General features: G+C 37.2%; 1 protein-coding gene and 1 pseudogene across 1 annotated transcript; both read right to left on the bottom strand.

Moving 5' to 3' along the window:
- Positions 1 to 353: 353 nt before the first annotated feature.
- LOC142238292 (CCHC-type zinc finger nucleic acid binding protein-like) lies at positions 354 to 1,565 on the bottom strand. The gene has a single exon (XM_075309899.1). It carries the CDS (start codon positions 1,385 to 1,387, stop codon positions 941 to 943), a length of 447 nt encoding a protein of 148 aa, XP_075166014.1. The 5' UTR covers positions 1,388 to 1,565; the 3' UTR covers positions 354 to 940.
- Positions 1,566 to 22,899: 21,334 nt separating this feature from the next.
- LOC142239147 (cathepsin F-like) lies at positions 22,900 to 23,888 on the bottom strand (annotated as a pseudogene).
- Between the last annotated feature and the right edge of the window lie 1,271 nt (positions 23,889 to 25,159).

The following is a 25,159-nucleotide window of genomic DNA, read 5'->3' as shown; positions in this document are numbered from 1 at the left end:
TGTCTTCGAGGACTTGCACCAAGAAAGGAGAAAACAAGTTGTCGTCAACTCTCACAGCTTACGATGCCAGAGTTAGTCAGCTGCTTTTGCCATGTGTTTTGTCGAACGCAATTATAACCGGTGACTCACAACGAACAGCATACAAGAGAAAAAAAACTCGATGCTGAAATACGGCTGTGTATGTATATGCTCGCTGAGTGTTTTTTCTTTTGTGCTTCATGTCTATGTGACGGGAGAATTTTGCAGGAATACATAACTTTGTCAACCCATTCGCTAGTTATATATCGAACTCGGGGATACAGAACCACATGAAGTGTAAAATATATATATAGATAAAAAAAAAACAAGTCGAATTCAATTTTTCTCAAATCATCAGCTCCAGTATTTTAATTTACAATTAAAAAACAATCACAGTGATATTTGAAATTTTTGTTTTTTCTTTTTTTAGATGTACGTTTTTATATAAATTTGAAAGTAAATAATAAAGATAGTGCTTCTGAGATGGTTGCGTTTTATTTCTCTGCTTCACATAGCTCCATATTATGATAAATTCTATAAATCCATCGTGTACCATTGTCATCTTTCATCTTCTATAGAAAAAGGAGGTTGTTTTAAATGATAGTCTTCCATAGCTTTCGGCTGAAGAAGAGAAGCAATTTGGATAATAGTTCAGTGTTTTTCAACTTTTCTTAATAAATTTCAAATTTCTTTTCCTTATCCACATTATTACTTTATTGGGGTTTTTAGCATAGCGTCATGCTGTTCGTTTGATAATATACTTAGTAGGCCGCAATTGCAGCATGGAATAATTCAAGAGACTTAAATCGGATTTGAGTTTGTAGTGTCGTAGTAGTAAATTTTTCTGAAAGAGTGAATTCAGCTGTAGGGAAGATGGAGGAAATATATGAGTTCAATCGGCAGTGGAAGCATGTACCGCTGTCTAGTTACGGCTTCCTTTTTCCTCACACTCCCGTCTCAGATGACCACTCTTGCCACAGCTATAACATGTCTTGGCCGTATCTGGGCAATTCTTCGAGATGTGACCAGTACGGTTACACTTGTAGCAAGAAATGTTACTGGAGCCACGATCATTCGCTGCGTCGGGGCAGTTGCGGGCCCAGTGACCGACTTTATTACAGTTGAAACACGTTGGATTATCAGGTTGCGGGCAGTCTTTTGAAATATGACCTATGCCATTGCAGCGATAACAACGTTCCGACTCCTCGGGGCAGGCACGGGCAAAATGACCAATTTGGTTACATTTGAAACATTTTTCGCGATTGTTTCCGCGTCTCATGTCGCGTCCTCCTCCACCACCACCGGAATTACAATCACGAGCAAAATGGCCCGGACGGTTGCATTTGTAGCACGTGGAATTCATAGACATTCTGAGTGTTATTATGTGTATGCCTTACCAACTAAAAGACTTTGCAACACACCAAACAATTAATCAACTAAATGCAAAGCTATCGGACTCTCCGCGTGAATTTTCTCACTTCACCAACTCCACGCACACAAACGACGAAATGGCTTGTTCGACCAACAGCGCCTCCTACTTAGAAAGAACAATGCCAACAATACCCACAATTAGTGTGACCAAGTTGATGAAGCCGGCACCAAGCATCAGTGATGCCAACTGTTTTAGACTGAAAATCGTAAATTTTAAACACATTTTTCGTCAAAATCGTCAATTCATCCCAAAGAATTCGTCAATAAATCGTCACTCATAAAACAGTTGAAAAAAAGATTTAGGAACAAAATAAAAGTTTTATTCAAACATCTGAGGCATCCATATAATAAAGCTGTTATTAAAAAAGGGGTTTTATTCATTTCAGTTAAACGTTAAAGTTTTTTAAACGACGATTAATTGAAATAAATTTTTAATTTAAATTAATATATCTGATTGTGACCACATGTGCTACATTGTTTAACAAAATTTTCTTGACAGAAAAATTTCCTATTCTCCAAGCGAATTTAAATCCTTATTACTTGCTCATGTATAATTTTTGTTATTATTACTATTATCGGTAATGAACAAATAAATAAAGTGAATTTAACTAAACTGGCTTCATAGCAATCAAAATTATTTCGCTTTAAATAGTTTTTAGACAAAAGAATACGTTAGTTGTCCAAGGGATAGAATTCAAGATAGTATTAGATTACTGAATCAGGATCTTTCGGGTATATTCAGGTGGGCGAAGGCAAATGGGTTATGCCTAAATCCCCTAAAATCAAAATGTTTAATTTTTATGAAAAGGATGTCTCGTTTTTCTTGTGATGTGGATATTGTGATAAATGACGAAAAATTAGTTATTGTACCTCATGCTAAAAACTTAGGTTTGATTCTTAATAGCAATTTGACTTGGACGAACCATATAAACGTAGCTGTGGGCCAGGGTTACTCGAAGTTACGCTCTTTGTGGGCTACTCAATCATTTACTCCTCAGCGGATTAGATTACTCTTGGCGAAGACATACATAATTCCCGGAGTACTATATGGTTCCGAACTCTTTGCGAACTGTGATTCGGCCAGTAAACGTAAATTGCAATCGTTTTTCAACAATGTGACCCGTTATGTTTATGGATTGAAACGTCATGAATCGACATCTCAGTATTCGAGATCCTTATATGGTGTTTCACTCCAAGATTTTATGCTCCTGAAATCTCTAACCTTTTTGCACAAGATTATATACAGACAAACACCACCATACCTATTCCGGAAACTCCAGTTTACAAGATCGAACAGGGGAAAGAAATTAATACCTTTTCCACATCGAAGCCTAGTTTCTGAATGGCAATTTTTAATATTTGCCGTGCGTCTCTGGAACTCTCTTCCACATGAACTGCAAACCACCAGTAACGCGTTAAATTTTAAGGACAAACTTTTAGAATATTTTAAGCAATCATGATTGTTTGTTTGAAAATAATTAAAATTTGTTCAAATTCACGATACAAGTGTTTGTTATTTTCCACTATTTTTTCTTTATTTCTTTTTCTTCATTGTTTTATTGCTTCAAAATTGAGTAGGCATTATTTAATTTATTTAATTTATTTATATGTTTGTTTATATATTGTACTTTTAAATTATTTCATTTTTCTTTTTTCATAATTTCTTCCAAGTATTTAATAATATTCCATTGTTAGCTTTAAGATATTAAATTTTCTTTCAACCATTACGGAGTTTATCCTCGTACTGTAATTATAAGAATGCTATGTTCTTGTTGTGCGAGATTTAATAACAATAAAAATACAAATACCTTGCAACGTTTAAGTTTCAAAGGGATTTCCAATTTTAGGTTTATTTATATTGATTGCTTTGAAATTTCTTTCTACATTGGAGACCGCTGGGAGCAAGCTACATATAAATTGTCATATTATTGAGATCCAAAATAACATGTTTACATTACAACTTATGAAAATCGTCAACTTATAACTACATCGTCATATTGGCATAAAACCCCTTAAAAGGAAACACTTGAGTCGAGCATTTTAAGAAATCGTCATCTCATAACTAAAGGGCACCTTATACGGTCGGATAAACCCTGCGACACAACACGTTGCGGCGACAAATCCGATTGTATAAGGTGGTGTTCGGCTGTCGCGGGGATGTGTTGGCATAAAATCAAAACAACTTTGATTTTTTCTGGTTGGGTGGTACAAATCATTGAGTTCGACAAACATTATCAAAGACAAATTTATTTTTACATTAAAAACAGGCATTTATGCAATGAAATTAATGATGGATCGCCAATTCTGGTTGAAAATTAAAGAAATATATAAATCTAAACCAGTATTGTGGCAAAAACGTGGAAAAATTCCACTTCCAATCAATGGGAAACCAGGCGACAAGTATTTTGAAATTCAAGTAATTTGTAATATATTAAATGTGGATCACTTCAGGAATCATTGTTTTGACACATATACCAGGATTTTTTTATTATCTTCTTCCAGTTTTTCAGTAAAAAATGGTTTCACCCATAAATCTTCGTACAACTTCATTTTTTGTTTATGCTTCTTCTTATTTTTTCATGTTGTCATCTCATTTGTTCGTGCAGTGTAAAGGCCGGTATGCACCTCTAGCGAAAAATTTCATTCCCTTAAGAAATGCATTGCTATTTATGCTAACGAAATTTTCGGTAGCGTTCAATTTCGTAAGCTGGTACGCACCTCTAATGAAAATAACAGGGTTGTCAAAAGCATATTTTGGCAGCAAACATTTAATTTATTACAATCATTGTGTGCGTAAAAGTTTTAAAAGGTCTGTAAATAATAAACAATTTATTTGAGGAATATTTGGAACATATATTAAAAATTTTTAAAAGCGATTAGCTGGTTTAAAATTTGTGTACACAGCCCTGTTTTTTTGTTGTAGACTTAAATAAATTTTTGCTACCGAAAATTTCGCTAGAGGTGCATACCGGCCTTAAGGGCAAAACTTGAACGAACACATAACAAATAGACGAACCTCTGTCGGAGTGTTTATCCGACCGTCTAAGGTCCGCGTAAGTTTTTTAAAATCGTCGTCAAATCATCAGAGACCAAATTTACCATTAAAAGGTAGGTACTATGTTTATTGGCACGAAAAAAAAGTCCCTAAATCATTCTTTCGCGTTGAAAAATGAGAGTGTTGACAATTGATTTCGAAGGAAGAAAACAGCCATTTTTGAAATATTTCGCGTTTATTTCTCCGAAATTTAATTGACAACATCGCCAAACGTCATAAAATTATTACATATGTATACGCAGCAGCTGATTAGATTGTTTACACACACGCATTCATGATAATTGTTTTGAAAAGTTTTTTCTACCAGTTTTTAAATTGTTTTGCAACCAAACCTCACACAGCACTGGACACTAATAATTGTTAAGAATAAAACGCCAGCCGCTCTACTCCTGGTGTCTTACCACATTCGGCAACAGCTTTAAAGACATGCGGTACATTGTCGTCTTCTTCAGTTTTTCCAAATGGATACCGTCAATTTGTAACGCCCATCTAACAAACATATAATTCCGGTGTTATGCTAAATTTTACATCATGCGCAGCAATGGACTCATTCATCAACAAACTTAATTCGTTGGTGTCCACAACATCTACACAATCGCATTGCAATACCAGCGGACAAGAGTGTACTTATGCCCATGCTGTTGCCGCCTCACTAGCAATTTCAAATCCAGTGGTCACCACCACGGTTCCCACAAAGGATAATAACGCCATTTCATTTGTTGTTACCTCGGGGGGAACAACATCATAGGGTGACCAGTTAAAACACGTACACCATACAATAGCTATAGTCAAAGTGAAACTTTTTGTTCAATCAACATAAGCCTATAACTCACGTTGAAGGGTAGTTCCTAAGCAAAAGTCACTGTTCCCGACTTATATTTCGCAAGATAATTCGTCACAAAGGGATGTTAGTGTTCTATACCAGGAACACTTCGTTGACTGAAATTAATACATTGAGATGCAAAGTGGCTGGTTTACTGAAGAATGTTTCTTGTTATACTCTCCCAATGTATAATTTTATAACTATTTCAGTCACGTTATAAAATTCAACCAGTGTTTTGAATCGATAAAATGCAAGATATATGCATAATTAATTTTTGCATTTTATTTTTGGAACATAGCAATTTATTCTTGTGATTCCATTCGTAGCTACCATAGTACTGCAACATCAATCGCACTGCCTTCTTTATAATTACGATGCACGGCCAGCATTTGTGTTTATTATCCCTATACCCAGTAAAAAGAAACGATCGTAAAAAGAAATTCACTAAATAGAACTTTATTTTGTTAACACTTTTCTATAAATTTCATGTTATATACATTATTTCTATTCAATCATGTAGTAGTTGGCGGCTTGATGGTGGTTGCTAGTTTATTACGAAAATACCACTCCATGTTATTTTTATTTCGTCAATCGATCGTATAACAATTTTAAATAACAACGCGAACCACTTTTGCATTATAATTTAACACAAATCATTTGAATAAATAAATTATTTCTTAATTCACATTACAAATGGCGCCATGTTTTCAAACTAACTAATCTCAACATATGGAAGGATTTAACACGACCTAATTAGGGACTATGCGCTTTATGTCAGTTTTTCAACTCGAAAAAAACAAAGTACCACAAACGAAAAAATATTTCGGTAGTTTTTCGCATTTTTGGTTTTGTATGGGATTTCGCTGCGGAAACCGAACATAGTACTTACCTAAAAGTCGTAAAAATGACGAAAAATCGTCAGAGTTGGCACCGCTGCCAAGCATTCAGGGTTGTCGAGTGCTTTCAAACGATAATATAGCATCACTTTTGTACCCCAAAAAATGTGGAAAAAGGAACAAATACACTCTTCTATGTAGATGTTCTGAAAGCAGTAGATGGCATTGATATCGAACGAAGACTGTCACTTCCCTTCCAAAAGTTTTTGAATTTGACGCCTTGCTTAAAAAGGGTCGTGGGTTCAATACCTGTTTCGACCGAACTCCAACAAGCGGTAAATTATCCCTTCTCTGTAATGCTGGTGATGTTACTGAGTGTTTCCAAGCTACTTTATGCGCATTACAGACTATCAGTTATTCCGGAAGACAGTGCTCGTATCGAACATATCCCATATATTGTGTACACTATAAGTTAAGTCCGAAAGCATAATCGATACTGCTGCATGTTTATGGGATCGATAACACATTTATCGATTATTTAGTCATCGCCGACAAGTCGTATCGATCCGACACACTAAAGGGCACCTTATACGGTCGGATAAATCCTACGACACAACACGTTGGGGCGACAAATCCGCTAGTATAAGGCCATGTTCGCGTGTTGCGGGGACGTGTTGGCATAAAATCAAAACAACTTTGATTTTTTCCGGTTGGGAGGCACAAATCTTCACGTGTAAGGGGATGTTCGCCAAACATTAGCAAAAACAAATTTATTTTCATAATTAAAACAAGCATTTCTGCAATGAAATTAATGAGGGATCGCTAATTCAGCTTGCAATTTTTATTGTTTCTTCCATTTTTACTGAAAAAATGGCTTTAAACCTAACTTTTCGTCCATCTTCATTGTTTGTGTTTATGCTTCTTCTTATTTCTTCATGTTGTTATCATAATTGTTCGTGCAGTGTGAGGGTAAAACTTGAACGAACACACAGCAAATAGGCGTACCTCTGTCGTAGTGTTTATCCGACCGTCTAAGGTCCGCTTAAGATTCTTTAGAAACATCGAAATTCCGTCCGGAATAACTGCCAGTCTGTAAAGCGCATTAAGTGGTTTCATTGCAATGTGAAACGCCGCACAGTGGTTCCAAATCGTTTTTTTTTTTTTTTTTTTTTTTTTGGGAATAATCTTCAACATTTGAATGGATAAGGATATCAACATAATTTTTTCTTTATATGAAAGCTGAGGTGTTTTCCTTCGAGTTGAAAATCACTTTATTTTCGCGGTTACTTTTCCTTAAATAATCAAAATTATAAATGGCAACAAACATATTCCTGTAAAGTCTTGGAGAAATTTAGAGGAACAAGAAACTGCTCATCAATTGAGTTAATGTATCTGATTTATAATGAACTGTTTTAATAAAGTAACCGCGAAAATTTCAACGCGAAAAGCGAACATAGTACTGACCTTTCGCTGTCAACTCCGCAATTTTTAACCGATTTCGATTTTTTCTGTATAGAACTTGTAAAGCTCTGCATAAAAGTTCGCATGCGTGTGCGATTATCTTTTACTGCTCACAAGATATGGGCCCCACAATTTATTTTTTGCAAAATTTTGGCACAAGAAGTATATTTGATAGTATCGTCATGTGTGCCGAGTTTGATATAAATCGGTTCAGATTTAGGTATAGCCCCCATATAAACGTACATTTGCAGAAATGCATTATTTTACCCGAGGGAGTGACGTTTAGTGCAATTTTTTGGCGCATTTGGCTAAGTTTTTGGGGAACTATTTTTTTTTTCAAAAATTCCGATTTTTTGGGAATTAAAAATATGAATTGAAACCTTAATAATTTTGAACTAATTGTGATATCCTTATGACTTTTCTTGATTTTTTCAGGGAAAATTGTTTGAAGAAATATTGTTGAATATACCATTCCCAAAATTGGTATCAAAAATTCCCAAATCCCAAAGTGGGGACATATGTTGAAAAAAGTTATTTTTTTGTCATTTGCGTATTTCTCACCTGCTTCCTGGTAGGATGTTGAAACCGTTTACAGTTAGTTAGTGGACACATAGGGGGTTTTGGAAAAGAGATCGGCATAACAAAACAAAATTTTTTCTATTTGAAAAATTGCCGATATTGGGAGGAGAAGAACTCATATACTACTTGACCAAAATGGACGATAAAAGCTTAAAACGTATCCTTATTTGGTTTTCTATAAGAAACAATTAAAAAGATCGGGAGAAATCTAACAAAACATGTTACGATAGAAATAATGTATGTGCCTTTTTCCAAAAAAATGGTAAAAATTCGATATTTTTTGAAATTCTAATTTGTGGACTATACAACTTTTAATCAGAAGCACATGGTTCCGTTTGTGACACATCGAAATATTGCTCTAAGACCCCATAAAGTATATATATATTCTGGGTCGTGGTGAAATTCTGAGTCGATCTAAGCATGTCCGTCCGTCTGTTGAAATCACGCTAACTTCCGAACGGAACAAGCTATCGACCAGTGGTGCCAACTGTTTCGGGCTGAAAATCGTCAATTTTAAAAATATTTTTCGTCAAAATCGTCAATTCATCCAATTCAAAAACAGCTGAAAAAAGATTTAGGAACAAAATAAAAGTTTTATTCAATCATCCGAGGCATCCATATATTGTATACACAATAAAGCTGTTATTAAAAAAGGGTTTTATTCATTTTAGTTACATGAATAATGCCGTCTAAATCTCTAATTAAGTCATATAGTTTCCAGATTTTTAAACTGGATTAATTGAATTAAATTTTTAAATAATATTTCTGATTGTGACCACATGTAACATACTACATTGTTTAGACAGAAAAATGTAAATCCTTATTACTTGTTCATGTATAATTTTTATTATTATTGCTATTATCGGTAATGAATAAATAAATAAAGTGAATTTAACTGAACTGGCTTCATACACAGAAACAAATTTCACGAAAAATTTTCCAATTAAAATTTTAATTGAGTTGTAAAAAATAGTCAATTAAAAATTTAATTGAATCAACAAATTTTTTAATTGAAACAAAAATCAATCGCAAAAATTAATAGTATCAATTAATTTTTTAATTGGATAAATTAATTTTTTAATTGATCTTCAATTAATTTTTTAATTGATATTATAATTTCTGTGATTGAAGACATTTCAATTAAAAAATTAATTGGATCAATTAATATCGTGATTGAATCAGAAAAAAATTTTTTGTGTGTAGCAATCAGAAATATTTAGCTTTAAATAGTTTTTAGACAAAAGAATACCTTGCAATGTTTAAGTTTCAAAGAGATTTCGAATTTTAGGTATATTTATACTTCTTTGAAATTTCTTTCTACATTGGAGACGGCTACATATAAACTGTCATGTTATTGAGGTCCAAAATAACTTGTTTACATTAACTACATCTACTTATAACTACATCATTTTGAAAAATCGTCAAATCGATATAAAACCCCTTAAAAGGAAACACTTGAGTCGAGCATTTTAAAAAATTGTCATCACATAACAACGTTGTTTAAAATCGTCAGAGGCCAAATTTACTATCAAAAATCGTCAAAATGACGAAAAATCGTTAGAGTTGGCACCGCTGCTATCGACTTGAAACTTGGCACTAGTTGTTGTATTGCAAATGGGCCATATCAGAGCACTTTTACGTATAGCTCCCGTATAAACCGACGCTCAGATTTGGCTTGCGGAGCCTCTTGGAGGAGCAAAATTCATCAAATTTGTAATTTGGTACATGGTGTTAGTATATGAACTCTAACAACCACGCAAAAATTGGTTCACATCGGTCCATAATTATATATAGCCTGATTTATATCTGATTTATATTGAACTGTTTTAATAAAGTAACCGCGAAAAGTTCAACGCGAAAAGCGAACATAGTACTGACCTTTCGCTGTCAACTCCGCAATTTTGAACCGATTTCGATTTTTCTGTATAGAACTTGTAAAGCTCTGCAAAAAAGTTCGCGTGCGTGTGCGATTATCTTTTCCTGTTCACAAGATATGGACCCACAATTTATTTTTTTGCAAAATGTTGGCACAGAAGTATATTTGATAGTATCGTCATGTGTGCCGAGGTTGATATAAATCGGTTCAGATTTAGGTATAGCCCCCATAGAAACGTACATGTGCAGAAATGCATTATTTTACCCGAGGGAGTGACGTTTAATGCAATTTTTTTGGCGCATTTGGCTAAGATTTTGGGGAACGAATTTTTTTTTTAAATTCCGATTTTTTGGGAATTAAAAATATGAATTGAAACCTTAATAATTTTGAACTAATTGTGATATCCTTACGACTTTTCTTGATTTTTTCAGGGAAAAATATTGTTGAATATACCATTCCCAAAATTGGTATCAAAAATTTCCAAAATCCCAAAGTGGGGACATATGTTGAAAAAGGGTTTTTTGTAATTTGCATATTTCTCAGCTGCTTACTGGTCGGATGTTGAAACCCTTTAGTTAGTGGACACATAGGGCGTTTTGGAAAAGAGATCGGCATTACAAAACAAAATTTTTTTATTTGAAAAATTGCCGATATTGGGAGGAGAAGAACTCATATACTACTTGACCAAAATGGACGATAAAAGCTTAAAACGTATCCTTATTTGGTTTTCTATAAGAAACAAGTAAAAAAAGATCGGGAGAAATCTAAAAAAAATGTTACGATAGAAATAATGTATGTGCCTTTTTTCCAAAAAATGGTAAAAATTCGATATAAAGGGTGATTTGTTAAGAGCTTGATAACTTTTTTTTAAAAAAAAACGCATAAAATTTGCAAAATCTCATCGGTTCTTTATTTGAAACGTTAGATTGGTCCATGACATTTACTTTTTGAAGATAATTTCATTTAAATGTTGACCGCGGCTGCGTCTTAGGTGGTCCATTCGGAAAGTCCAATTTTGGGCAACTTTTTCGAGCATTTCGGCCGGAATAGCCCGAATTTCTTCGGAAATGTTGTCTTCCAAAGCTGGTATAGTTGCTGGCTTATTTCTGTAGACTTTAGACTTGAAGTAGCCCCACAAAAAATAGTCTAAAGGCGTCAAATCGCATGATCTTGGTGGCCAACTTACCGGTCCATTTCTTGAGATGAATTGTTCTCCGAAGTTTTCCCTCAAAATGACCATAGAATCGCGAGCTGTGTGGCATGTAGCGCCATCTTGTTGAAACCACATGTCAACCAAGTTCAGTTCTTCCATTTTTGGCAACAAAAAGTTTGTTAGCATCGAACGATAGCGATCGCCATTCACCGTAACGTTGCGTCCAACAGCATCTTTGAAAAAATACGGTCCAATGATTCCACCAGCGTACAAACCACACCAAACAGTGCATTTTTCGGGATGCATGGGCAGTTCTTGAACGGCTTCTGGTTGCTCTTCACTCCAAATGCGGCAATTTTGCTTATTTACGTAGCCATTCAACCAGAAATGAGCCTCATCGCTGAACAAAATTTGTCGATAAAAAAGCGGATTTTCTGCCAACTTTTCTAGGGCCCATTCACTGAAAATTCGACGTTGTGGCTCGTTAGTAAGTCTATTCATGATGAAATGTCAAAGCATACTGAGCATCTTTCTCTTTGACACCATGTCTGAAATCCCACGTGATCTGTCAAATACTAATGCATGAAAATCCTAACCTCAAAAGAATCACCCTTTATTTTTGAAATTCTAATTTGTGTACTTTACAACTTTTAATCTGAAGCACATGGGTACACATTTTTATACCCTCCAGCATAGGATGGGGGGTATATTAACTTTTTCATTCCGTTTGTGACACATCGAAATATTGCTCTAAGACCCCATAAAGTATATATATTCTGGGTCGTGGTGAAATTCTGAGTCGATCTAAGAATTTCCGTCCGTCCGTCCGTCCGTCTGTTGAAATCACGCTAACTTCCGAACGGAACAAGCTATCGACCAGTGGTGCCAACTGTTTTGGGCTGAAAATCGTGAATTTTAAAAATATTTTTCGTCAAATTCGTCAATTCATCCAATTCAAAAACAGCTGAAAAAAGATTTAGGAACAAAATAAAAGTTTTATTCAAACATCTGAGGCATCCATATATTGTATACTCAATAAAGCTGTTATTAACAAAAAAGGGTTTTATTCATTTTAGTTACATGAATAATGCCGTTTAAATATCTAATTAAGTCATATAGTTTCCAGGTTTTTAAACTGGATTTAATGAATTAAAATTTTAATTAATTTAAATTAATATTTCTGATTGTGACCACATGTAACATACTACATTGTTTAGACAGAACAATTTAAATCCTTATTACTTGTTCATGTATAATTTTTATTATTGCTATTATCGGTAATGAATAAATAAATACACAGAAACAAATTTCACGAAAAATTTTTCAATTAGATTTTAATTGAGTTTTAAAAATATTCAATTAAAAATTTAATTGAATCAACAAATTTTTTAATTGAAACAACAATCAATCTCAAAAATTAATAGTATCAATTAATTTTTTAATTGACCTTCAATTAATTTTTTAATTGATACTATTATTTCTGTGATTGAAGACATTTCAATTAAAAAATTAATTGGATCAATTAATTTCGTGATTGAATCAGAAAAAAAATGTTTGTGTGTAGCAATCAGAAATATTTAGCTTTAAATAGTTTTTAGACAAAAGAATACCTTGCAATGTTTAAGTTTCAAAGGGATTTCGAAAAATCGTCAGAGTTGGCACCGCTGCCAACTCTATACAATTCAACCGTCGAACGGAACGGACGTATTTTTTAATAGCGGGTAAAATCATCGTAATAAGTACATACTACAAATTTCAAGTGTGACATCCACTGGGTTGGTAACTTCAGGGCCCAGTGGAAGGGTATCGACTGGAGTTATAAATTTGGGCTATGACCAAGAGTTAGGCCCAATTAGTCGACCTGTAGACGGGCCGACTGGCGGTGACACTTTGGCAAGTCGAACCTTTTCTAAGGTGATGACATCAAAAGGTGGCAATCCCTCTCGAAAGAGATTCAAGGAACGAAGAAACGCTTTGTTTATCCTAAAGAAATTAGGATCAGTCGACCCAAGCACGTTGTCGGCTAAGCAAGGCGATTCCTTAAAATGGGCTCAAGGAATTCTTGAAGCTGGAAAGAGGGAACGATCACCGGATGAGCTGTCATCCTCTAAACGGGATCAAAGATCGTTTGCCTCAGTTGCAAAAGACAGCCTTGTGATGGCTATTATTAATAAAGGAGCATTGGACGGTATGATTCTAAGGCAAAAATGGGGGGAAATTCAGAACGCGATGTCTGGTGTCTACCCAGAGGTGCGAAAAAAGTTTCCCGGACCAAGTCCTCGACGGCAAGATGCTGGATGGTATCAAGGACGATATAAGTTAATAGCTTTTGCGGACCAGAGGTCTATGGATTTGGAGTTAGTCGATAAAAAAGACATACCGGCTAAACCTAGAGCACATGCATGGATACCGGCAAACCCTCCTGATCCTGAGTCAATACTAGAGAGACTAACAGAATGTAACCCAGATCTTCCAACCGCCGATTGGAAGGTTGGTCGTTTGGATGAGGTGGATGGACCAAGACGACATGCGGTGTTTATATTAAACATAGAGTCGCTGCCACATCTAGCCCAGACCCAAGGACGTGTAAGTTATGGCTTTCATGACATCCATATGAAGGTATACAAAAGCGATCAGCCAAAGGATTCCGAAACGGAGAAGCCTCCGGTAGAATAGGTTAGGTTAGGTTAGGTTAAGGTGGCAGCCTGATTAAGATTCAGGCTCACTTAGACTATTCAGTCCATTGTGATACCACATTAACTAAAAGTACCTATTACATATGGGCACTTCTAGTTTTAACCGCTGAACCTTCTTGATTATTTTCTTTGTTGAACCAACCAGATTGTTCCAAAAACAGTTGCAGACTGCTTAAGTTAACGTTTTCCAGATCCGCCAGTAATCTGAAGCTATATGCTCCTAAAAGTTGCTTGCGCTTTACACAAAATGCAGGACACTCACACAAGAGGTGTTTAATTGATTCTTTTTCCTCCGCATCATGACAGCTCATACAATAGTCATTATACTTCGCGCCAATAGTTTTTGCAAAATCGCCTATCAGACAGCGACCCGTTATAGCAGATATCAGGAGTGATATCTGACGTCTCGAGAACATTAGCATATCTAGTGTGCGGTTTAAGTTGAAATGGGGCCATATTTGCTTGGTGTCGTTACAACCCTTGCAATTCTCCCATCGAACATTTGCCATCATAACAGCCTTCTCACGCAGCATGAGCTTGCAGGTAGCTAGGGGCATACCAACAAATTCTAGTTCCCCTGGAATATGTAAGGTAGTCCCTAGCCTTGCCAACTCATCCGCTTCGCAGTTCCCCGGTATGTTCCTATGGCCAGGCACCCATATTAGGTGAATATTGTACTGCTCAGCCATCTCATTGAGAGATTTGCGGCAGTCGATGGCCGTTTTCGAGTTGAGGAACACAGAGTCCAAGGATTTTATTGCAGGTTGACTGTCTGAGTATATCTTAATGCCCACATTTTTGGAACATTACTTCTCAGCCAATTCGCCACCTCTCTTATTGCTAATATTTCAGCCTGAAAAACACTACAGTGATTAGGTAATCTTTTCGCTATTCGAAGATCCAGATCATTAGAATATACTCCGAACCCCACTTGTCCATCCAATTTGGAGCCATCAGTGTAGAAATCTATATATTCTTTATTCCCCGGGGTCTGTGTGCACCACGCCTCACTGTTGGGGATTAGAGTCTCAAACTTTTTGTCGAAAAGTGGACTCGCCAAAGTGTAATCCACTACGTTAGGCACATCTGGCATTATTTTGAGGACAGAACTGTGACCGTAACCTTTTTCCGACCACAGCGATAGTTCGCGCAACCGCACAGCCGTTGTTGCAGCTGACTGTTTGGCCAAAATGTCTAAAGGCAATAGATGCAGCACGACATTAAGGGAATTTGTTCCTGTCTTGCTGAATGCGCCTGAAATACACAAACACGCCATACGCTGAACTTTATCTAAACAAGTCGGTTTCTGAAGTGCCGGCCACCAGACTACAACACCATATAGCATTATAGGTCTAACCACTGCCGTGTATAGCCAATGCACAATTTTTGGTTTCAGTCCCCACTTTTTTCCTATTGCCTTTTTGCACGAGTACAAAGCTACAGTTGCCTTTCTCGCCCTTTCTTCAATATTAAGCTTAAAGTTCAGCTCCCTGTCCAAAATAACGCCAAGGTATTTTGCACATTCACCAACGGGAATTTCAATACCCCCTAAGGAAATAGGCCTAACTGTGGGAGTTTTGCGATCGTTGCAGTACATGACTAATTCTGTCTTTGCAGGATTTACCCCAAGACCATTGTCTTTCGCCCATTTCTCAGTCATCCGGAGGGCCCTCTGAATAATATCTCTGATTGTGGATGGGAATTTTCCCCTGACTGCCAGAGCCACATCATCTGCGTATGCAACCACTTTTATCCTTTCTTTTTCTAGAGTAACCAGAAGGCTATTTATAGCAACATTCCAAAGAAGAGGTGATAGAACTCCTCCTTGGGGAGTGCCTCTGTTCACATACCTTTGTATGTTTGCTTGTCCTAGTGTGGCTGAAATACGTCTCTTCATTAGCAGTTCGTCTAACAGCCTGAGTATACATGGATCAACATTCAGAGTTGTCAGTCCATTTAATATCGAGCTCGGATGGACATTATTGAACGCCCCTTCGATGTCTAGAAACGCCACGATTGTGTATTCTTTGACAGATAGTGAGCTTTCAATAAAGCTGATTAGTTCATGTAGTGCGGTCTCAGTAGACCTGCCCTTCGAGTATGCATGCTGTCCTTTCGAGAACAACCTTGAATCGATGCTAGTTCTAAGATAAATATCTATCATCCTCTCCAGAGTCTTAAGTAGGAATGAGGATAAGCTGATTGGTCGGAAATCCTTCGCCCTCGAGTGAGAGGCTTTTCCCGCTTTAGGTATGAAAACGACTTTTGTTTCCCTCCACTTTCCTGGGATATATGATAAGTTGATACATCCTTTATATATCACTGACAACCAGGGGATAATTTTGTCAGTTACAGCTTGTAACTCCGCCGGAGTAATTCCATCAGGTCCGGGGGATTTGAATGGTCCAAAGCTATTTAGCGCCCATCTTATTCTAGTTTCCGATACAATTTCCTCGACAGGAAACGACCGCTGAGCAACTGTGGCACCGCCAGTACATGGTTCAACCGTCTGATTCCCAGGGAAATGTGTGTCCAATAGCACCTCCAGCGTCTCCTCACTGGACGTTGTCCAATTTCCCTCCGATGTTTTAATGAAACCTGGAGCGGAGTTGGTGGATGCTAGAACCTTCCGTAGTCTGGAAGCCTCGGACGTATTCTCAATACTGCTGCAGTAGTCATTCCAAGAGTTATGCTGAGCCTTTCTCAGTTCTCGCTTATATCCTCTCAGATTCCTCTTGTAAGCGTCCCAGTCCTCAGGGGCTCTGGTGGACTTTGCCTTGTTAAAGAGCTTCCTGCAGGATTTCCTCATATTTCTTAATTCCGTAGACCACCATGGTGGTCGATGTTTCCCCCTTGGCTTTCCTCTAGGGCATGCAGCTTTCAGTGAGATGTTGAAGGCCTTAGTAATCCGCTCCACTGCGTGTTCGATATCTTGCACATTTCTCATATTTGTCTCTGTTATTTCCGGTATCATCATATTGAACGATTCCCTATACCTATTCCAGTCAGCTTTCCTAACATTTGGCGAAAATATGGTCTTGGTGATATGAACATCAAATTTGAAACTGATGTAGCGATGATCTGAGAAGCTGTGTTCACTTAAAACATGCCACTCAGATATCATTTCATTCAGTTCTTGCGAGGCCAAGGTGATGTCCAAAACCTCTTGCCTGTTTTTAGTGACAAAGGTTGGGGCATCTCCCTTGTTGCAAACTACCAGATTAGTACGCAAAATAAACTCTATTAGCGACTCTCCCCTTGCATTAGTATCACTGCTTCCCCATATACTATGATGCGCATTCGCATCGCATCCCATAATGAGTTTCGTCTTTGTTTTCAGTGACTCCTCAACTAAGGTCTTAACGGCACATGGAGGCATCTCCCTGTCATGTCCCATATAGACCGAAGATACCCGGTAGAATCAGCAGTGCAAAAATCTCCTAGCGAAGCCGAAGGAGACATAAAACCTGCAGACTATGGCGAAAATCATATGCGGGAAGTTTCTACAGGCTCAACAGGCTGAACCGCGGATTGTGAGAGTCACCGAGATCTGTGAAGAGGAAGCCCTTGATGACTCAATTGAAGCGGCTGATGTGACGGTGGTTGAATATTTGGATGGTTCTACGGTTCCTCCAGATAAATCTTCACCATTGTAAGGCCGCTTGTGCTGCCTTAAAAGTTCTCCTGATGAAAGGAGACATAGATATAGTTCTTATTCAAGAACCCTACATATGTATATAAGAACAAGATCTGTGAATTAAGCACTCCGGGTTTCCAACTTTTGCATAATACCGGTAACGATATAAATCGAGCATGTATAATTGCTAAAAACGAACTAAACTTGTTTCTGCTTCCTTCATTGAGCAATGCAGACACTGTCGTAGCCAGTCTAGAGATATCCACATGCAAATATTGGGTATCTTCGGTCTACATGGGACATGATAGGGAGACGCCACCCTGTGCCGTTAAGACCTTAGTTGAGGAGTCACTAAAAACAAAGACAAAACTCATAATGGGATGCGATGCAAATGCACATCATAGTATTTGGGGAAGTAGTGATACTAATGCAAGGGGAGAGTCGCTAATAGAGTTTATTTTGCGTACTACCCTGGTAGTTTGCAATAAGGGAGATGCACCAACCTTCGTCACCAGGAACAGACAAGAGGTTTTGGACGTAACGTTGACCTCTCCGGAACTGAATGATAAGATATCTGAGTGGCAAGTTTTGAGGGCACATAGCTTCACAGATCATCGCTACATCAGTTTCGGTATAGGGAATCGTTCAATATGATGATACCGGAAATACCAGAGACAAACATGAGCACTGTGGAAGTTGTCGAACACGCAGTGGAGAGGATTACTAAGGCCTTCAACATTTCACTGAAAGCTGCATGCCCTAAAGGGAAGCCAAGGGAGAAAAATCGAACACCATGGTGGTCTACGGAGTTAGGTAATATGAGGAAATCGTGCAGGAAGCTCTTTAACAAAGCAAAGTCCACCAGAGCTCTTGTGGATTGGGACGCTTACAAGAAGGATCTGAGAGGTTACAAGCGAGAACTGAGAAAGGCTCAGCATAACTCATGGAATGATTACTGCAGCAGCATTGAGAATACGTCCGAGGCTTCCAGACTACGGAAGGTGCTAGCATCCACGAGCTCCGCTCCAGGTTTCATTAAAACATCGGAGGGCAATTGGGCAACGTCCAGTGAGGAGACGCTGGAGGTACTATTGGACACACATTTTCCCGGAAATTGTATCAGAATCTAGAATAAAATGGGCGTTAAATAGCTTTGGATCATTCAAATCCCCTGGACCTGATGGAATTATTCCGGCGGAGTTACAAGCGGTGGCTGACAGAATTATCCCCTGGTTGTCGGCGATATATATAGGATGTATCAACTTAGCATATATTCCACGAAAGTGGAGGGAATCAAAAGTAGTTTTCATACCTAAAGCGGGAAAAGCCTCCCACTCGAATGCGAAGGATTTCCGACCAATCAGCTTATCATCATTCCTACTTAAGACTCTGGAGAGGATGATAGATATTTATCTTCGAACTAGCGTCGATTCAAGTTTGCTCTCGAAACGACAACATGCATACTCGAAGGGCTGGTCTACTGAGACCGCATTACATGAACTAGTCAGCTTTATTGAAAGCTCACTATCTGTCAAAGAATACACAATCGTGGCATTTCTAGACATCGAAGGGGCGTTCAATAACGTCCATCCGAGCTCGATATTAAATGGACTGACAACTCTGAATGTTGATCCAGGTATACTTAGGCTGTTAGACGAACTTCTAAGGAAGAGACGTATTTCAGCCACACTAGGACAAGTAAACATACAAAGGTATGTGAACAGAGGCACTCCTCAAGGAGAAGTTCTATCACCTCTTCTTTGGAATTTTGCTATAAACGACCTTCTGGTTTCCCTAGAAAAAGAAAGGATACAGGTGGTGGCATACGCAGATGATGTGGCGCTAGCAGCCAGGGGAAAATTCCCATCAACAGTTAGAGATATTATACAGAGAGCCCTCCGGATGACTGAGAAATGGGCGAAAGATAATGGTCTTGGGGTAAATCCTGCAAATACAGAAATAGTCATGTACTGCAAAGACCGCAAAACTCCCACGGTTAGGCCCATTTCCTTAGGGGGTATTGAAATTCCCTTTAGGGAGTGTGCAAAATACCTTGGCGTTATTTTGGACAGGAAGCTGAACTTTAAGCTTAATATTGAAGAAAGGGCGAGGAAAGCAACGGTAGCTTTATACTCGTGCAAAAAGGCAATAGGGAAAAAGTGGGGACCAAAAATTGTATATTGGCTATACACGGCAGTGCTTAGACCTATAATGCTATATGGTGTTGTGGTCTGATGGCCGGCACTTCACCAGCCGACAAGTTTAGACAAAGTTCAGCGTATGGCGTGCTTGTGTATCTCAGGTGCATTCAGCAAGACAGGAACAAACTCCCATAATGTCATACTGCATCTATTGCCTTTAGACATTTTGGCCAAACAGTCAGCTGCAACAACGGCTGTGCGGTTGCGCGAGCTATCGCTGTGGTCCTCAAAATAATGCCAGATGTGCCTAACGTAGTGGATTACACTTTGGCGAGTCCACTTTTCGACAAAAAGTTTGAGACTCTAATTCCCAACAGTGAGGCGTGGTGTACACGGACCCCGGGGAATAAAAGATATATAGATTTCTACACTGATGGCTCCAAATTGGATGGCCAAGTGGGTTTCGGAGTATATTCTAAACTTCGAATAGCGAAAAGATTACCTGATCACTGTAGTGTTTTTCAGGCTGAAATATTAGCAATAAGAGAAGTGGTGAATTGGCTGAGAAGTAATGATCCAAACAATATTGGTATTAATATATACTGAGACAGTCAACCTGCAATAAAATCCTTGGACTCTGTGTTCCTCAACTCGAAAACGGCCATCGACTGCCGCAAATCTCTCAATGAGATGGCTGAGCAGCACAATATTCACCTAATATGGGTGCCTGCCCATAGGAACATACCGGAGAACTGCGAAGCAGATGAGCTAGCAAGGCTAGGAACTACCTTACATATTCCAGGGGAACTAGAATCTGTTGGTATGCCTCTGACTACCTGCAAGCTCTTACTGCGTGAGAAGGCTGTCATGATGGCAAATGTTCGATGGGAGAATTGTAAGGGTTGTAACGACACCAAGCAAATATGGCCCCATTTAAACTTAAACCGCACACTAGATATGCTAGTGTTCTCGAGACGCCAGATACCACTCCTGATATCTGCTATAACGGGTCGCTGCCTGATAAGCGATTTTGCAAAAACTATTGGTGCGAAGTATAATGTCTATTGTATGAGCTGTCATGATGCGGAGGAAAAGGAATCAATAAAACACCTCTTGTGTGAGTGTCCTGCATTTTATGTAAAGGTAGGTACTATGTTCGGTTTCCGCAGCGAAATCCCATACAAAACCAAAAATGCGAAAAACTACCGAAATATTTTTTCGTTTGTGGTACTTTGTTTTTTTTCGAGTTGAAAAAGTGACATAAAGCGCATAGTCCCTAATTAGGTCGTGTTAAATCCTTCCATATGTTGAGATTAGTTAGTTTGAAAACATGGCGCCATTTGTAATGCGAATTAAGAAATAATTTATTTGTTCAAATGATTTGTGTTAAATTATAATGCAAAAGTGGTTCGCGTTGTTATTTAAAATTGTTATACGATCAATTGACGAAATAAATATAACATGGAGTGGTATTTTCGTAATAAACTAGCAACCACCATCTAGCCGCCCCCTACTACATGATTGAATAGAAATAATGTATATAACACGACATTTATAGAAAAATGTTAACAAATAAAGCTCTATTTAGCGATGTTCATTTTACAATCGTTTCTTTTTACTGGGCATCGGGATAATAAACACAATTTATGCTGTCATTTCATGGTAAATATAAAGGAGGCAGTGCTATTGATGATGCAGTACTATGGTTGCAACGAATGGAATCACAAGAATAATTTGCTATGTTCCAAAAATAAAATTAGTTGGTCTGAACAAAGTTATACCAAAAATAAATGGTAAATGTTTATGCCACATAAATAAAAAGTTATACCCTATACAGGGTTTTATAATTTAGTGCATATGTTTGCAATACCCAGAAGGAGACGAGATAGACACATGGTGTCTTTGGCAAAAATGCTCAGGGTGGGTTCCTGAGTCGATATAGCCATGTCCGTCTGTCTGTGAACACATTTTTGTAATCAATGCCTAGGTCGCAATTTAAGCCCAATCGACTTCAAATTTGACACAATTATGTGTTTTGGATCAGAATAGAACCCTATTGATTTTGGAAGAAATCGGTTCAGAGTTAGATATAGCTCCCATATATATCGTTCGCCCGATATGTACTTATATGGGGCCAGAAGCCAAAGTTTTACCCCAATTTGGTTGAAATTTTGCACTAGGAGAACAATTAGTAGTATAGTCTAGTGTGCCAAATTTTATTGAAATCGGTTCAGATTTGGATATAGCTCCCATATATATCATTCTTCCGATATGCACTTATATGGGCCCAGACGCCTGAGATTTACCCTGATTTGGTTGAAATTTTGCACTAGGATTACAATTAGCAGTAAAGTCAAGTGTGCTAAATTTTATTGAAATCGATTCAGATTTAAGTCCCGATTTGGACCTATATGATCACAGAAGCCATAGTTTTAGCGCAATTTGCTTAAAATTTTGCACTAGGAAAACAATTAGTTCAGATTTAGATATAGCTCCCATATATATCTTTCGCCCGATTTAGACTCATATGACCAAAGAGGCCAAGTTTTTACTCGAATTTTGTTGAAATTTTGTACAGGGAGTAGAATTAGCTTTGTTGCTACGCGTGCCAAATTTGGTTGAAATCGGTTCAGATTTAGATATAGCTCCCATATATATTTTTTCTGATTTCGAGAAAAATGATCAAAATACATTGTAAAATCGTCACTGTTAGTCGAAAACTTGTAAAAATGACTCGAATTGAACTTTATTTCTAATAAATATCAATCGCCATAGGGCGTTAACCGATTTAACCGACTTAAATTTTAAGTCAAAAAATGTCTAAGAAGTCTTAAATATATTGTCGGTTCAGATTTAAAAGTATGTATATGGGAACATAAACCTTTATATATATCACCCAATAAATTTGGAGGATTTCAGATGGTATCGAAAATGTAGATCACAAATTGGTGCATATATAGTCGGCCCGCCCGATTTTATTACGTGACTGAGATATTCTCTGGTATAGAACTCTAACATCCCTTTGTGACGAATTATAAGTCGGGAACAGTGACTTTGGCTTAGGAACTACCCTTAAACGTGAGTTATGGGCTTAAGTTTATTGAATTTGAACTTTACATTATACACTATACTTTCGTTTGACAAAAAATAATAAGGAAGTAACAATATCGTAAGACGAAGAAAAAAATATATATGTGAGAATAAAAAAACTAGATGAAAATTTATTGGGTATGGAGTGGTGGTATTAAGTATGAGAAATGGTATGGTTTGTATTTCCATGATGGCTGCACAAAAACCTTTCAAAGAGTTGTACAGACAGCCACCACATGTATGAGTTTTTGGGTAAATCAACATGACCTTTTACTTTAACATGGATTTTCGATGTATTGAAGCGGCATTGTTCTTTGCGTGCATGATAGGGAAATTCATTTCAAGTTCAAGTCCTAAACCTCCAATTTTCTCAATGGCATCATAAGCATTATCGGGCAAACCACCATTACAAGCTGAATCTGTTGTATCACAATCTAATAATTCCTGCTCGGAATATTGTTCCAGTTTATCAATCCTGACATCATGCAAATCTTCGACATTGCCGGTAACACTAAAAGCCCAGCAAGAGCCACATTGACCTTTTCTCTCCAATCGAATTCTTTGGGCAATTCAATGTCTGGAATTTCAGTTTAAGGGGTTAAAGCAGCATTACCCTCATCTCGTTGCCATATGCCGGTACGTTGTTTATATTCGGTACTGGTCAAATCAGCAAATTCAGTGATACCATATTTGGCACTACCACGCTCATTTGCATTCAAATCCTGTATGATTTTTAAATTTTGCTTGAAAATTCTCACATGCATTTGTCTTTCCATGGTGGTGTGATAACGACGATTTTAAGATATTCGACTTTATTCAAACTATGATGATTTTGTTCCTTATGTGTCTTCTTTTCGGCATATTCCAATGAACGAGTAGCATTTTTCACCAATTGTTTTGTTGCTGAATTAAGTTTGTTGCTGAACGGATTGTCAATTGCTTCAGATGTAAAAGTTTGCATAACAAATTGACGGAATCCATTTGGATTATTATTGTCCTGTGCTTTGTGAGATTTGGTTCAAAACAATTCAAAAACTGGTAGAAAAACACTTCAAAAAAATTATTATGAATGCGTGTATGTAAACAATCTGCTGCTGCGTATGTATACGTAAAAATATTATGACGTTTGGCGATGTTGTCAATTAAATTGCTGAGAAATAAACGCAGAATAGTTCCAAAATAGCTGTTTTCTTCGTTCGAAATCTATTGTCAATACTCTCATTTTTCAACGCGAAAGAATGGTTAAGTGAAGTTTTTTTTCGTGCCAACAAACATAGTACCCACCTTTATGGAGAAAACATTTATACAGTGGGAGAAAAAAATGATTCAATTGTAAATGTAAGAGGAAAATTCCCAAATGTTCTCTCCATAAGAAGTTAGCATAAAGAGCCCAAAATTGAGTTATCTCTCCCAGCCAGATCTATACTAAAGGCTGTGGTAAGATTCATTCGCCCGAATCGAAACATGTACAGTCCAGGCTTGTATAGATTTGTATCTGGCGTTTTCTTTTCAATGACTCTATTAATCATGTTCCTTAATCTAAATCTGTCCATAAAACCCGATTAATAATTGTACAATTAGATATAATGCATTTGGACGTTGCCCGTTTCGGTATCAGGCTAACATGAAATATAATAAACAACGAAGAGCCCGTCGTAAAACTAGGAAAAACACTACTAATGTACGCGTTAGAATTTCTGTAAGTTGTCACATGTTGTTGTTGTTGACTGTAGAAACAAAAGGCATTGTTCGATTGTTCACCACTTAGGTGAATTCAAACAAATTAGCTTTCTAAAAATAAATTTCGTGTTGTTGCATTACTGTGTAAGAAAACTAAATAAAAATAGATTAAGGGACTTGTAGTTATATGAAAAGATGATATACAGTGGGAGAAAAAATGATTCAATTTGTAAGAGGAAAATTCCCAAATGTTTTCTCCATAAGGAGTTAGCATAAAGAGCCCAAAATTGAGTTATCTCTCACAGCCAGATCTATACTAAAGGCTGTGGAAAGATTCATTCGCCCGAATCGAAACATGTGCAGTCCAGGCGTGTATAGATTTGTATCTAGCGTATCATGTTCCTTAATCTAATACGGTGTTCTCACCAAGCATGTTTTGGGGTTTGAAATATTTTCCCTTTATAAGCACTTCAAAACGAGTCGTTTTCGCCATACTAAAAAACAAGTTCAAAACACAAGTTTTCCTCCAAAACACGTCAATTTTAGAATGTGAACCCACCTAATTTGGAATATACCCCGAATAACATACCCTATTCAAAATATATGTCAAAATATTGAAATAAGTTTCATAGAAAAAACAAAAACAATAAACAAAGGCTTTTAAGAACATGGACATGTGAAAA

This window comes from Haematobia irritans, chromosome 5 (assembly GCF_050003625.1).
Source record: "Haematobia irritans isolate KBUSLIRL chromosome 5, ASM5000362v1, whole genome shotgun sequence".
Classification (NCBI taxonomy): domain Eukaryota; kingdom Metazoa; phylum Arthropoda; class Insecta; order Diptera; family Muscidae; genus Haematobia; species Haematobia irritans.
The sequence above is the reverse complement of the archived record's forward strand: the minus strand, read 5'-3'. Positions and strand labels throughout refer to the sequence as shown.